Source organism: Bombina bombina, chromosome 7, assembly GCF_027579735.1.
Source record: "Bombina bombina isolate aBomBom1 chromosome 7, aBomBom1.pri, whole genome shotgun sequence".
NCBI classification, from domain to species: domain Eukaryota; kingdom Metazoa; phylum Chordata; class Amphibia; order Anura; family Bombinatoridae; genus Bombina; species Bombina bombina.
Genome location: NC_069505.1, coordinates 2,973,870 through 2,990,705, shown reverse-complemented (window position 1 = coordinate 2,990,705; position 16,836 = coordinate 2,973,870). Strand labels below are relative to the sequence as shown.

The 16,836-nt window shown below is 42.6% G+C and overlaps 1 protein-coding gene across 1 annotated transcript in view; it reads left to right on the top strand.

Annotated features, from left to right (window-relative positions):
* Positions 1–14,998, top strand: part of LOC128665750 (uncharacterized protein C11orf24 homolog) — a 215,856-nt gene extending 200,858 nt beyond the window's left edge. The window contains exon 4 of the mRNA XM_053719939.1: positions 12,267–14,998. Coding sequence (XP_053575914.1) covers positions 12,267–13,627 — 1,361 coding nt within the window. The 3' untranslated portion in view covers positions 13,628–14,998. The remainder of the gene's footprint in view (positions 1–12,266) is intronic.
* Positions 14,999–16,836: the final 1,838 nt, after the last annotated feature.

Below are 16,836 nucleotides of genomic sequence, written 5' to 3'. Positions count from 1 at the left end.
CATCCCTTTCAAAGGAAAGACCCTTTTCGGGCCTGAATTGAAAGAGATTATCTCAGACATCACTGGGGGAAAAGGCCATGCTTTCCCTCAGGACAAGTCCTTTAAGACAAAGAACAAACAAAATAATTTTCGTTCCTTTCGAAATTTCAGGAGCGTTCTCGCTTCATCCTCCCCTGCTGCAAAGCAAGAGGGTTACACTTCACAACCCAGGGCAGCCTGGAAACCTTACCAGGGCTGGAACAAGGGTAAACAGGCCAAGAAACCTGCAGCAGCCTCCAAGACAGCATGAAGGGGTAGCCCCCGATCCGGGACCGGATCTAGTAGGGGGCAGACTCTCTTCGCTCAAGCCTGGGCAAGAGACGTACACGATCCCTGGGCCTTAGAGATTGTATCCCAGGGATATCTTCTAGAATTCAAGGACTCCCCTCCAAGGGGAAGGTTCCATATTTCTTGTCTGTCTACAGACACGACAAAGAAAGAGGCGTTCTTACGCTGTGTAGAAGACCTAAATACAATGGGAGTGATCCACCCAGTTCCAATTGCGGAACAAGGGCTGGGGTTTTACTCAAACCTGTTTGTGGTTCCCAAAAAAGAAGGAACTTTCAGACCAATCCTGGATCTCAAAATTCTAAACAAATTCCTCAGAGTCCCATCATTCAAGATGGAGACCATTCGGACAATCTTATCAATGATCCAGGAGGGTCAATATATGACTACCGTGGATCTAAAGGATGCGTATCTACACATTCCTATCTACAAAGATCATCACCAGTTTCTCAGGTTTGCCTTTCTGGACAAGCATTTTCAGTTTGTGGCTCTCCCTTTTGGGCTGGCCACTGCTCCCAGAATTTTCACAAAGATGCTAGGGTCCCTCCTGGCGGTGCTAAGACCGCGGGGCATAGCAGTGGCGCCTTATCTAGACGACATCTTAATTCAGGCGTCAACTTTCCAAAGAGCCAAGTCTCACACGGAAATCGTAGTGGCCTTTCTGAGGTCTCACAGGTGGAAGGTGAACATCAAAAAGAGTTCTCTCTCCCCCCTCACAAGAGTTCCCTTCCTATGAACACTAATAGACTCAGTAGAAATGAAAATATTTCTGACGGAGGTCAGAAAGTTAAAACTCTTAACTACTTGCCGAGCTCTTCATTCCATTCCTCGACAGTCTCTAGCTCAGTGCATGGAGACAATCGGACTAATGGTAGTGGCAATGGACATAGTCCCTTTTGCACGGATACACCTCAGACCACTGCAACTATGCATGCTCAAACAGTGGAATGGGGATTATGCAGATTTGTCTCCTCAAATACAGTTGGACCAGGGGACCAGCGATTCTCTTCTCTGGTGGTTGTCTCAGGATCACCGGTCTCAGGGAATGTGTTTCCGCAGACCAGTCTGATCATCGTAACGACCGATGCCAGTCTGTTGGGCTGGGGTGCTGTCTGAGACTCCCTGAAAGCTCAGGGCTTATGGTCTCGGGAAGAAGCTCTTCTCCCGATAAACATTCTGGAACTGAGGGCGATATTCAACGCTCTTCAGGCATGGTCTCAGCTAGCTGCGGCCAAATTCAGCAGATTTCAGTCGGACAACATCACGACTGTAGCTTACATCAACCATCAAGGGGGAACAAGGAGTCCCCTAGCAATGATGGAAGTAACCAAAATAATCGGGTGGGCGGAGGATCACTCTTGCCACCTCTCAGCAATTCACATCCCAGGAGTAGACAACTGGGAAGCGGATTTTCTAAGTCGGCAGACTTTTCATCCGGGGGAGTGGGAACTCCACCCAGAGGTATTTACCCAGCTGACTCAGCTATGGGGCACTCCAGAATTGGATCTGATGGCGTCCCGTCAGAATGCCAAACTTCCTCTTTACGGGTCCAGGTCTCGGGATCCCCAGGCGGTGTTGATAGATGCTCTAGCAGCGCCTTGGTCCTTCAATCTGGCCTATGTTTCCATCGTTTCCTCTCCTTCCTCGTCTGGTTGCCAGAATCAAGCTGGAGACGGCGTCGGTGATTCTAATAGCACCTGCGTGGCCACGCAGGACTTGGTATGCAGACCTAGTGGATATGTCATCCGTTCCACCATGGACTCTGCCAATGAGGCAGGACCTTCTACTTCAAGGTCCTTTCAAACATCCAAATCTAATTTCTCTGCGTCTGACTGCTTGGAGATTGAACGCCTAATTCTATCTAAGCGTGGTTTCTCTGAGTCGGTTATCGATACCCTGATTCAGGCTAGAAAGCCTGTCACCAGGAAAATCTACCATAAGATTTGGTGAAAATATCTTTGTTGGTGCGAATCCAAGGGTTACTCATGGAGTAAGATTAGGATTCCCAGGATATTGTCCTTTCTCCAAGAAGGATTGGAGAAAGGATTATCAGCTAGTTCCTTAAGAGGACAGATATCTGCTTTGTCTATTATTTTACACAAACGTCTGGCAGAGGTACCAGACGTTCAAGCGTTTAGTCAGGCTTTAGTCAGAATCAAGCCTGTTTATAGACCCATGGCTCCGCCATGGAGTCTGAATTTAGTTCTTTCAGTTCTGCAAGGGGTTCCATTTGAACCTTTACATTCCATAGATATTAAACTTTTATCTTGGAAAGTTTTGTTTTTGGTAGCTATCTCTTCTGCTCGAAGAGTTTCAGAGTTATCTGCCTTACAGTGTGACTCACCTTACTTGGTGTTCCATGCAGATAAGGTAGTTTTGCGTACCAAACCCAGTTTTCTTCCTAAGGTTGTGTCTAATAAGAATATTAATCAGGAAATTGTTGTTCCTTCTCTGTGTCCTAATCCTTCGTCAAAGAAGGAACGTCTGTTACACAATCTTGATGTGGTTCGTGCTTTAAAGTTCTATTTACAAGCAACTAAGGATTTCAGACAAACAACTTCTTTGTTTGTTATCTACTCTGGTAAGAGGAGAGGTCAAAAGGCGACCGCTACCTCTCTTTCCTTTTGGCTGAAAAGCATCATCCGTTTGGCCTATGAGACTGCTGGCCAGCAGCCTCCTGAAACTATTACTGCTCATTCTACCAGAGCAATGGCTTCCACATGGGCTTTTAAAAATGAGGCTTCTGTTGAACAGATTTGTAAGGCAGCAACTTGGTCTTCGCTGCATACTTTTTCCAAATTTTACAAATTCGATACTTTTGCTTCTTCGGAGGCTATTTTTGGGAGAAAGGTTTTACAAGCAGTGGTGCCTTCCGTTTAAGGTACCTGTCTTGTTCCCTCCCTTCATCCGTGTCCTAAAGCTTTGGTATTGGTATCCCACAAGTAAAGGATGAATCCGTGGACTGGATACACCTTACAAGAGAAAACAGAATTTATGCTTACCTGATAAATTACTTTCTCTTGTGGTGTATTCAGTCCACGGCCCGCCCTGTCATTTTAAGACAGGTGGTTTTTATTTTTAAACTACAGTTACCACTGCACCCTATGGTTTCTCCTTTTTCTTCCTAACCTTCGGTCGAATGACCTGGGGGGTGGAGCTAGAGGGGGAGCTATATGGACAGCTCTGCTGTGTGCTCTCTTTGCCACTTCCTGTTAGGAAGGAGAATATCCCACAAGTAAAGGATGAATCCGTGGACTGGATACACCACAAGAGAAAGTAATTTATCAGGTAAGCATAAATTCTGTTTTCTTTCTTGATGGTCCACAAGTCATCGCATGTGGGATTAAAATCCAGTCCTACAGGAGGAGGCAAAACACCCCACACAACAGATTTTTAATACCTCCAACTTTCCCATAATTCCTTAATCATACATATTGTCAAGAGAAAGGAAAAAATAAGAGAGTAGGAAAGAAAAAGCAGAGTAAAAAAAGTGCAAACTAGTACTTCCACCAACTTTTATGGAAAAAGCAAGAGCAGATCTCATGGACTATCACCATTATGAACGAAGTTCATTTTATCAGGTAAGCATAAGTTTTGGTTTTTTTCATAAGAAGGTAAGAGTCCACAAGCCATTATATGTGGGATCTTATACCTAAGCGGTGAAGTCCATGAGATCACCATGAAATAGGACGGGAAAAACTGTTATGGCAGGAAGAGGTACTAAATAGGCACTGCAGCCTGCACAACTTTTTTTTTTACCAAAAGGAGCCTCAGAAGAGGCAAACATGTCAAAATGGTAGAATTTTGTAAAGGTATGTAAAGATGACCAAGTAGCTGCCTTGCAAATCTGTTCAATTGATGCTTAATTTCTGAAAGCCCAAGATTAGGCGACTGCTCTGGAAGTATGAGCAGTGATTTATTCCCCTCTACGAGGTATGCTACTCAAAGCTTTAATCCAAGGTTATTGGGGACCTGAGAAATTGATAAACAAGGAAGAAAAATGTCTCAATTTCGATAGTGGCTTAAAGATAAAATGTCAAGACCCTAATAAAGACCCCCACAAGCATATTTAAATCTCCTTTTTTCTAGTACACTAAGGGTATGGGATAAAACAATTAGATCTATTGGTGGAATTTCCAGTTCACTTTCACCTCTAACCCCTCGTTACAATAGTGCTTTCTCAATCTACCTTTCTATTAAAGCAGTACCTATAAATAATAATTAACCACCAAATGTACCGACATATCTATTGGTCCAAGAGGGTCTTATTAAAAGTCAAGCCGACATAATAGAAGAAATTGGCCCCTCATTTGATAAGTGGTTCATGTATTTAAAGATCAGACACTTCATTCTATATAACCCCCATAAATCTCACCTTACGACAATGTTAACTTCTTTTGAAACACTTTGCATCTCACCAGCTATTGTTAGAAAACATTTATCACTGATATGCAATTTTTTAAGACATGTTCCCCAAAGTTGCTCCAACATATTAATCTAAGTGGGAGATAGAACTCAATGTCACTTTAGACGAGAAAAAGTGAAGTAACATTTTCCAATACTAAAAAATCGTCTATCTCTTTCATTAGTAGAAACGAACCATACATTTTTTTTGTCTTGTGGTATCTTCCTCCACACAGACTACATAATATATTCCCTGCAGCATCAGATAAGTGTTGGAGACATTGGGGAGAAGTTGTCACTCTGTCGCATATCTGGGGGCTCTGCCCAGTTATTCAACCTTATTGGAACAACGTCTCTAAGTGTATAGACAAGATTTTGGGAACTAGTGTCCCTTTAAATCCCTTGGTGATACTCTTAAATGATTACCCTTATGTTAGATGTGTTTAACGTAGACAGCTCCTACAATGCATGGTCAATTCCGATCAGCCAATAGAATGTGAGCTCAATCTGATTGGCTGATTGGATCAGCCAATCCGATTGAACTTGAATCTGATTGGCTGATTCAATCAGCCAATCAGATTTTTCCTACCCTAAATCCGATTGACTATTAGAATCCTATCAGCGAATCGGAATTCGAGGGACGCCATCTTGGATGACGTCATTTAAAGGAACCTTCATTCGGGGAGTAGGCGTCGGTAGAAGAGGATGGATCCGTGTCGGCTGGAAGAAGATGGCTCCGCTCCGGATGGATGAAGATAGAAGATGCCGCTTGGATGAAGATGTCTACCGGTCCGGATGTCCTCTTCTGCCCGGATAGCATGAAGACTTCTGCCGCTCCGGATGTCTTCTTTTCGTCCATTGGTGCTCGGCTGGGTGAAGACGACTCAAGGTAGGGAAAACCTCAGGGGGGTAGTGTAAGGTTTATTTAAGAGGGGTTTGGGTTAGAGTAGGGGTATGTGGGTGGTGGGTTGTAATGTTGGGGGGTGGTATTGTGTTTTTTTTTACAGTCAAAAGAGCTGATTTCTTTGGGGCATGCCCAGCAAAAAGCCCTTTTAAGGGCTGGTAAGGTAATAGAGCTGTTAACTATTTTAATTTAGAATAGGGTAGGGATTTTTTTTATTTTGGGGGGCTTTGTTATTTTATTAGGGGGCTTAGAGTAGGTGTAATTAGCTTAAAATTCTTGTAAACTTTTTTTATTTTTTGTAATTTAGTGTTTGTTTGTTTTTTTGTAATTTAGTTTATTTAATTGTATGTAGTTGTAGTTAATTGATTTAATTTATTTATTGATAGTGTAGTGTTACGTTTAATTGTAACTTAGGTTAGGATTTATTTTACAGGTAATTTTGTAATTATTTTAACTAGGTAGCTATTAAATAGTAAATAACTATTTAATAGCTATTGTACCTAGTTAAAATAAATACAAAGTTGCCTGTAAAATAAATATAAATCCTAAAATAGCTACAATATAATTATTCGTTATATTGTAGCTATATTAGGGTTTATTTTACAGGTAAGTATTTAGCTTTAAATAGGAATACTTTAGTTAATAAGATTTCATTTATTTAGTTAGATTTAAATTATATTTAACTTATGGGGGTGTTAGTGTTAGGGTTAGACTTAGCTTTAGGGGTTAATACATTTATTAGAGTAGCGGCGAGGTCCGGTTGGCAGATTAGGGGTTAATACTTGAAGTTGGGTGTCGGAGATGTTAGGGAGGGCAGATTAGGGGTTAATACTATTTATTATAGGGTTTTTGAGGCGGGAGTGAGGCGGTTTAGGGGTTAATACATTTATTACAGTAGTGGCGAGCTCCGGTCGGCAGATTAGGGGTTAATAAGTGTAGGTAGGTAGCGGCGACGTTGGGGGAGGCAGATTAGGGGTTAATAAATATTATGTAGGTGTCGGCGATGTTAGGGGCAGCAGATTAGGGGTTTATAGGTATAATGTAGGTGGCGGCGGTGTGCGGTCGGCAGATTAGGGGTTAAAAAAAAATGATTAGAGTGGCAGCGATGTGGGGGGACCTCGGTTTAGGGGTACATAGGTAGTTTATGGGTGTTAGTGTACTTTAGAGCACAGTAGTTAAGAGGTTTATAAACTGGCGTTAGCCCAGAAAGCTCTTAACTACTGACTTTTTCCTGCAGCTGGAGTCTTGTCGGTAGAGGCTCTACCGCTCACTTCAGCCAAGACTCTAACCCCTTAATGACCACAATGTACCCTGTATGTCACTGGTCATTAAGGGTTTTTTCAGGACATAATAGCACAAGTCTAGCAAGAAGACGCTATTAATACCCTCCCTCCAGCAGGCTTAGTGGTATAGAGCAGTCTCAACGCTGGGGCAAGACCGCGCTATAAAACAATCAAGTCCCAAAAAAAGGCCAGTGACATACAGGGTACGTCGCTGGTCCTTAAGGGGCTAAATACCGGCGTTAGGAAGATCCCATTGAAAAGATAGGATACGCAATTGGCGTAAGGGGATCTGCGGTATGGAAAAGTTGCGGCTTGGAAGTGAGAGTTAGACCCTTTCCTGACTGACTCTAAATACCAGCGGGCGGTAAAAAGCAGCGTTAGGAGCCCTTAACGCTGCTTTTGACGGCTACCGCAGAACTCTAAATCTAGGCGACTGTTTGACTAATTTGTTGGATTCAATAGCCTTTATTACTATATATTATAATTGCCATATTTTTCGGACTACATATTGGATAGCAGATATAAATATTACTTTGCTTCTCCCCTTCTCAATAATACAATCACCCTCTTTCCTATTCTTGTCCTTTTCTTTTATCTTCTCTTTTCTTCTACCTTCCTTTGTTTTCTTTCTCCTTCTTGGAGAATTTTTATGAACTAGATGTTGCCAGTGATTGTCAACGATAAGGATTCAGTAAATGTCACCTCTTGCTGAATATACCAATGCTGATGTGATTGTTTCTCTTTTATTGTGTCCAATAAAAAGATCTTTCTTTAAAAAAAATTATTTTATTTCCTAGTATGTGGACCATGGGTTCAGTTGGCAATTTCTTCAGGGTGGTTTGGATAATGATTTATCTGCTAGTTTGGTCTTGTTTCACAAGAAGATTACGGAATATTCAGTTTTTTTCCAGGCCATAGTCATGATTAAGGGGACACTCAAGTCAAAATAAACTTTTAAGATTCGGAAAGAGAAGCAATTTTAAGATACTTTCCAATTTACTTTCATATCACATTTTGCAGTCTTTTTAAATGCACACTTTCTGGGAGTATTGTCTGACCCTTTACACAGGTATTTTATTATTTTATTTGTATGGTTAGACCCTCTGCACAAATTTTGCACCGTGACTTCCATGTTATACATAGATATTTCCAATCCACCTTTGTAACAGCAGCAAAGAATAAGGTATCTCATTAATGGCAATCTGCTCTGAGTTAACACTTTCTGTGCAGAGTCCTCCTACAAAGATTTTTTTTCCTAACTGAATAGTGCAAACCCTAAATAAATGAATAAATAAAACTATAAGATCCTATTTTTCTTTTATAAGAAGTTTGGATAAAGAAATTTATTTTATCATACTAAAAACAAGAAGAATGTATTCAACTGTTGCCGCGGTTGCTGGAGAAACTACCTTCTGGTGTGACTCGTTATAGGATTTGATCAAGGTGGTGGGTCTCCTCGACGTTCCTCAGGAAAGATTTACGGCCTTGAGGGTTGCTAATTCTTTTTTCTGTGACAGATTATTGGCTATGCTATGGCTTCAGCTTTTTCTGTTCAGCGGGTTTAACTTCTAAGTCTAGACTTCTTAATCCCCTTGAAGGGAATGATTTTGTTTGGTCCAGGCCTGGACTCAATTATCTCCACAGTCACAGGGAGCAAGGGTGCCCTCCTACAACAAGAGTATATGAACTAGTATAAGGGATGATTTTCGTTCCTTTCGTTCTGATTATACCCATCTCAGCTGTCCTCCGCTAAGCAAGAGAAAACCAAGAGCTCTTGGAAACCGGCTCAGTCCTGGATAAATCCAAGCAGAGCAAGAAGCTTGCCGAGTCTAAGTCGGCGTGAATGGGTGGTCCCCTGTCCTCTATTGGATCATGTAGGGGGCAGAATGTCGCTCTTTTCAGTTGCTTGGTGCAGGGACGTGGTGCAGGATCCATGGGTCCTGGAGGTCATAACTCAAGGTTTCTAGATAGGTATTAAGTCTCAGCCACCCAAGGGCAGATTCCTTCTGTCTTCCTGACACAGTAAGGAGGGTAGCCTTTCTGGGGCGTGTACGGGATTTGTCCTCTTAGGAGTTATTGTCCCAGTGCCTATCGCAGTGAGAGGTTTTGGATACTATTCAAACCTTTTTGTGGTCCCTAAAAAGGAGGTAACTTTCCGTCTGATTCTGGACCTAAGGTGCTTAAGCAAGTTTTTATATGTCCCCTCGTTCAAGATGGAGACAATAAGCGCCATTCTTCCCCTCGTTCGAGAGGGACAGTTTATGACCATGATAGATCTGAAGGATGCTCCCTTCACGTACCAAACCTCTAGGACCACTCCCAGTTCCTAAGGTTGCATTCCTGGACCCGCACTTCCAGTTTATTGCCCTTCCGTTTGGTCTAGCTACGGCTTTGAGGACTATTCGGAATCTCTCCTCTGTCTTCTTTGTTCCTATAATCTAGAGAGAGTTCTCTTGTGCCAAGTACCAGGGTCGAATCACGGGTACTATAATAGTCTCCATAGACATGAGAATATTTCTATCAGACCAGAGACGTAGCAAGCTAGCTTCAACACATCTTGCCCCCTAGATCTCATTAAGTCCATCTGTGGCTCGGTGTATGGAGGTGCTTGGTCTCATGGTGTCCAGCATGGACATTATTTCCCTTGCCAGGTTTCACCTCAGACTGTTGCAACTGCCCATGCTGAAGGAGTGGAACGACGATCATTCAGATCTGTCTCAACAGATTTCTCTGGACAACCGTTCGAGAGAATCGCTCTCTTGGTGGTTCTATCCGGATCACTTGTCCTGAGAGACATCCGTCTTAAGACCATCCTGGGTGATTGTGACTACGGTTGCGAGTCTGTCAGGATGGGGAGCTGTTTGGGGTGCCGGGAGGTAAAGCTCCCTCCTGACCTAATTTTGGATCTTCGGGCAATATACAATGCTAGGAAGGCTTGGCCTCTGCTGGGTTCGTCCCAGTTATTCAGTTTCCAATCGGACAATATATCCTCGGTGGCTTACATCAACCATCGGGGGGGGGGGGGGGGATGAGAAGCTCCCTAGGATGAGTGAGGTATCTCGGATTCTGGTGTGGGTGAGACCCACGTTTGTTCGCTGTCAGCGTTCCACATTCCGGGTGTGGACAACTGGGAAGCGGATTTCCTCAGCAGACAATCCTTTCATCCGCTGGAATGGTCTCTCCAGAGATTTACTAGAAGAAGATCTTATGACGTTTCAATACCAAGCTACCCAGATATGGGTCGAGGTACAGGGATCCTCCAACGAAGCTAACGGATGCATTAGCGGTGCCTTGGAGGTTCAATCTAATTTATCCTTTCTGACTGTTCCCACTACTTCCTAGTGTAGTGTCTCAAATCAAGAAGGCTGATTGCTCTGTCTTGGCCGCAAAGGATATGGTTCGCGGATATAGTGGGGATGTCATCATCTCCTCCGTGGAAGTTACCTTGTTGCAGGGGTCTGCTGACCAAGGTTTCTTTGTTCATCATTGTCTAGATTCTTTGAGGCTGACTGCAGGGATATTGAACGCTTAGTCTTAGCCAAGAGAGGGGTTTCTGAGAGAGTTATTTTTTTTTCTCATCAAGCTCGTAAGCTGGTTGCTCGTCGCATCTATCATAAGTTGGTGTGGAGGATCTACTTATTCTGTTCTCCAGGATGAACTGGAGAAGGGTCTTTCTGCAAGTCCCCTGATCGGCCTGTCTGTGTTACTGCACAAGAGGTTTGTTGAGCATCCAGATGTGCAGCCATTTGTTAAGGCTCTGCTGGGATCAGACCTATGTTTAGATCTAGGCTCCTCCTTGGAGTTTAAATCTTGTCCTTGAAGTGTTGCATCGGGCTCCGTTGGAGCCTATGCATGAAGTAGACACAAAATTATTGTCTTGGACGGTTCCTTTTCTACTGGCTATTGCTTATGCATGCAGAGTATCTGTGATTGCTGCTTTGCAATGTGTCCTTCCTTATCTGGCTTTTCATGCCGATAAGACTGTTTTACGAACCAAGTTAGGTTTCTTCCTAAGGTTGTGTCAATTCGCAACATCAATCAAGAGATCGTGGTTCCTTTTTTATGTCCTAATCCTCCTTGTCGAAGGAGCGTTTACAACGTATTTTTGGATGTGGTTCGTGCCTTGAAGTTCTATCTTCGGGCCACAAAGGAAGTTAGACAAACCTCTTTTTCGGTTTGTTCTCTTTCCGGGAAGCGTAGGGGTCAGAGGGCCTCTTCGACTTCCTTACCTTTTTGATTGAGGAGTGTCATCAGTTTTGCATAGAGACGGTGGGACACACGCCTCCTCTGTGGACTATGGCTCATTCTATAAGAGCAGTGGTTTCCTTTGGGGCCTTCAAGGATGAAACCTCTATGGATTTGATTTGTAAGGCGGCTACCTGGTTCTCCTTACATACTTTTTTCAAAATTTTACAAGTTTGATGTTTTTGCTTCTGCTGAAGCAGCGTTCGGGGGAGAGGTTTTGCAGGCTGTGGTGCCCTCAGATTAGGTCCGCCTCACTTTTTCCCTCCCGTTAGCATTAGAGCTTTGGTATATGTTTCCCAAAAGTAAGGAATGCAGCTGTGGACTCTTCCCATTTAAGATGGAAAACATAAATTATGCTAACCTGATCATTTCATTTCCATCTGTAGTGTTCTTTTTCCCGTGTTCTTTTTCTTCTGCCCACTGCACACCCCACTCGCCTGCTGCCCTCCGCACACCCCACTCACCTACCCCACTGCTGCCCTCCGCTTTACCCCACTCGCCTACCCCACTGCTGCCCTCCGCTTTACCCCACTCTCCTGCTGCCCTCTGCACACCCCACTCTCCTGCTGCCCTCCGCACATCCAACTCACCTGCTGCACTCCACACACCTGCTGCCCTCTGCACACCCCACTCGCCTGCTGCCCTCTGCACACCCCACTCTCCTGCTGCCCTCTGCACATCCCCACTCTCCTGCTGCCCACTGCACACCCCACTCGCCTGCTGCCCTCCGCATTACCCACTCGCCTGCTGCTCTCCGCATTACCCCACTGCTGCCCTCCGCACACCCCACTGGCCTGCTGCCCTCCGCTTTACCCCACTGACCTGCTGCCCTCCGCACACCCCACTGGCCTGCTGCCCTCCGCACACCCCACTGGCCTGCTGCCCTCCATACACCCCACTGGCCTGCTGCCCTCCGCACACCCCACTGGCCTGCTGCCCTCCGCACACAGCCACCCCACTGGCCTGCTGCCTGCATCACAACACTGACCTTTCTCACTTGGCATATTTAAATAGAACAATTATAATAATTATACATTTTAGTGTGAATTTAAGTGTATTTGTGCATTAACACACATTTTATTATAACTTTTATTTGCCTTTAGATGTGATCACTGTTAGAAAGAGAAGAAAACGCAGAGATGTCATTTCAGTGCAGATGAGAAGTTTTGCTGATAAGAAACATCATATGAATAAGAGAGAGACAAGAATCTCAGGAAATTATATAGAAAATACAGTGACATCAGTGACAAAACCATCAGTAGAGTTAGATATTGAAACTACCTGGAGCACAAAACCAGCTGACACTACCACATCTGCCATCTTGTCAAGCACTAAAACCACCACACCTGAGAGTACAACATCTAGCACACTCCTAGTATCAGCCAAGACAAGCACAGCAAACCCATTAGACGTACAAGCAGTAATGTCAATGGCACCATTGTTTCCTGAGAATGTTTCTGAAGTAATAAAAAAACAGACAAGCTCCATTACAGAGTCTACAACTGTCCGAACTACACAGACAGTAGAGATAACTACTGCAGCACTAATTGAAAACAAAACACTTATGTCAACAAGAGAATCAAAAATAGCTACAACAATAATAGCCAAACCAACAACCACCAAAACACAAGAAAACACCCCAGAGAAAACAACTGGTATTGCAGTTATGATAGACCCAACAACAACTGCACCAACCAATGCAGAGCCAACGACACATGTGTCCAGCACCACAGATCCAACAACACCTGTGCCAACCACTGTAGAAGCAACTGCAGTGCCAACAATGTTTGTGCCAACTACCAGAATAACCTCACCTTCTATAACAACCAGCCCAGAGCCAAAAACAGCTCTGATAACATCTGCGGAAACTACACCAAAGACAACACTAAATAACAGTGCAGAAGCAATGGCTATTAATACAACAATATCCGCTACAAGCAATGCTAAAGAGAAGTCTCCTGTTACAAGTACTGTAAGGGAGTTGTTAACAGATGCTACAAACCATAGAACTGATGGCAAACCTTTAGGTTCCACCTCAGCACTAACATTTCCAATCACTCCTTCCTTGCCAATGTCTTCAGCTGCTATAACAAAAGTAACAAAGTTCCCAAAGACTAAAGAACACAACTCTACATCTAATCCAGTACCTGACCAGTCTAAATCCACCCTCCCCAACATTGTAACCACGGAGGAAATAACCCAATCTTCCATGACAAGCACTGAGTCTACCACTCAAGCTCCAGACCAAAATAAGAATAAGGGTGGCTTCCTTACTGTGGCAGAGGGGGTGACTAAGCACATCCGGGACAAAAGCATTCTATTAGCTGTACTTTTGTTAGGGAACCTATTTTTTTTGGCAGTCATAGTGTTATTTGCCATTCAAGCATATGAAAGTTATCAGAAAAAAGATTACACCCAAGTAGATTATTTAATAAATGGAATGTATGCCGATTCTGAAATATGAAGGACACTTTTAGTTTCTAGATTCCATTCAGTGCTAATTGAAGATACTTTTTAATTTGTCAATGTGCATCAACACTTTTAAGGAAAGAACTCTGTTGGGAGCAAAGCACTTTACTTCTCAGGTTGCAATATGTTGCTCTGCAGAGGATTACTGAGGAATCTCTTCAGCCATCAAGCCTGAGATTACCATGGTCTAAATGTTTACACCACAATCATACAAGGCTAAAATACAATGTAGCTTCAATCACATTTGGTGCTGCTTCTTCTAGAGTAATAGACATCAGCCATGTGTTTCATAGTGTTGATGTAAACTAATCTTACAACGTCCAAATGCAATCAGACACCAACCAAACATACTCACAATGCTTCCTGTTTTCAGAACAAATCATACTGGATTTTTTTTTCCTCTGGGATATTTTTTGACCATGTATTTTGCTTATATACCTTCACATTGCTGCAGATCCACTCAATGGGGTAGATTTATCAAGCAGCGGATGCTGCAATCTACTCCCCTAGTTTCAGGTTCCTCTGAAACTGAAGTTAAGAAGCAGCGGTCTTAAGACCTCTGCTCCTTAACTCGTCCACCACCTCTGAGGTGGCGGACAGCAATCATTCCGATCGGGATGATTGACACCCCCTGCTAGCGGCCAATTGGCCGTGAATGTGCGGGGGCTGCATTGCAAAAGCATTCCACGAGAAATGCTGGTGCATGTGGCGGATATGATCCGCTACCTCGGATCATATCCGGATCATGTCTGCCCGCATAATGATAAATCGGCCTCAATGAATGTGACCATAAGTATGCCATTTTCTTCATGGTGTTTGTGTTGCTTGCTGTTTTGTGGACATGTGAGAGATAGAGATATTTCATGATTATGGTAATTACATTTCATTAGATGGCTTTTCTTTTAGTTTATCAGAATCTAATTCTCCTTTTGTCTACTTATTAAGCCACCAGAGTCCACCTTGAGATCTACACAAAAACCACTGTCCACTTTCACCAACGTCCTGCAAAATAAAACATTTCAGTCTATGTCGGCTTTGCTTGCATTGTGGATTAACATTTCCATTTACCGTACAAACTAAAGATCCTCCTAAGAAGCTTGGATATGTTAATGTGCCAAATCCTCTGAAATGTTTGTTCCTTCCTCATTAACATAGAACTTCCTCTGCAGCAGGTTGCTATCGATTTATTTAAGGTTTAAGAAATATGTATTTTAACTTGCAGTAGAATTGCATATATTGAGAGCTTCCGAAGTGGTGTGATACAAAGAAAACATTGCACTATGCTTTATGGCTGATTAACTTGCTACACGTTATTATATGCTGGTACTATATATTTTTTAATGAACATTTTTTTCCTTTTAATTTACATGCCAATTGTTTTTGTGCTTGTTTACATTGGTTTCGTTTTGACTATACTGGTATTATTATTATTATTATCGGTTATTTGTAGAGCGCCAACAGATTTTGCAGCGTATCGCAAGACCACAAAGTTGTGGTGTTATTTCTTTCATATAGGTGGCCAGAGTCCATGAGCTATGGGATATACATTCCTACCAGGAGGGGGCAAAGTTTCCCAAACCTCAAATGCCTATAAATACACCTCCCACCTCACTCATACCTCAGTGTTACAAACTTTGCCTCCTTAGGAGGTGGTGAAGAATGATGTCCTTGATTTCTTCTGTGAAAGGCGCTTCTAAGCAAATTGAAGCCCAGTTCCTCTCTAAGTGAAGTGTCTGAGGGATGTGAAGGAGTATTGCCTGATGACACCATGTTTTTGCCTATAGAAAATCTATTCTAAGGCTCTCTGTAAAGTCGGTCGCAGGGATTCATCTGCTGCCTCCCTTTACAGATCGACATTATACTCCTCTACCATTACCTCTGCTGATATGTTTCAGTACTGGTTTAGCTGTCTGCTATATACTCCTCTACCATTACCTCTGCTGATACGTTTCAGTACTGGTTTAGCTGTCTGCTATATACTCTTGTACCATTACCTCTGCTGATATGTTTCAGTACTGGTTTAGCTGTCTGCTATATACTCTTGTACCATTACCTCTGCTGATACGTTTCAGTACTGGTTTAGCTGTCTGCTATATACTCTAGTACCATTACCTCTGCTGATACGTTTCAGTACTGGTTTAGCTGTCTGCTATATACTCTTGTACCATTACCTCTGCTGATATGTTTCAGTACTGGTTTAGCTGTCTGCTATATACTCTTGTACCATTACCTCTGCTGATATGTTTCAGTACTGGTTTAGCTGTCTGCTATATACACTTGTACCATTACCTCTGCTGATACGTTTCAGTACTGGTTTAGCTTTCTGCTATATACTCTTGTACCATTACCTCTGCTGATATGTTTCAGTACTGGTTTGGCTGTCTGCTATATGTGGATGGGTGTCTTCTGGTAAGTATATATATATATATATATATCAATTTTGTTTGGCACTTTATATTATAAAGTTCTTAATGTATATTGCATATATTAGCCTTGAGTCAGGTCTGTAAATATTTCCCTTTGCAGTCACACAGATTCAGAATGGAAATTATGTTTATGGGAGAATTTAGGCATTTTTTTCTTACCTGGGATTCCAGTTAGCTGCTAACATGGAGTCTGTTTTTAACATTTTCGCAGGCAAATTAGACTCATGATAACGCTAATTGAATAATTTTTGTAGCGAAATCGCGCCTGCTGTGATGTGAGTTGCGTCATTTGCCTTTTGTGACACAAATTGCATCTTTTCAGTGCGCCATTCTTGCCACCAAAATTTTTTATATTAAGTCTCTCCCTCTAATGCTTGTTGCTCTCATATTATAGAGAGCTATTATGCTTGCTTTTGATTTTACTTTTGTATAAGAATTTTATCATAAGCATGTTTTCCCATTCCTGAGGAAATTTGATATTTTGTTTAAATGTTATTTTTTTTTTGTTACATTTTGCAAGATGTCTCAAACTGATCCTGCCTCTGATGTTACTGTAGGAACTAAGCTGCCTGAACACAATTCTACCAAAGCTAAGTGTGCTTGTTGTAAACAAGCTGATCTTATTTCTTCAGCTTAATTATGTGGCATTTGTTATGACAAATTATTACATGCTGATAATGATTCTATGAGTACAAATACATCTACTGTTATTCCTTCTCAGTCTAATGTACCTGATATTCCTGCAGATATGAAACATTTTCTTGCTGCAGCCATAGAG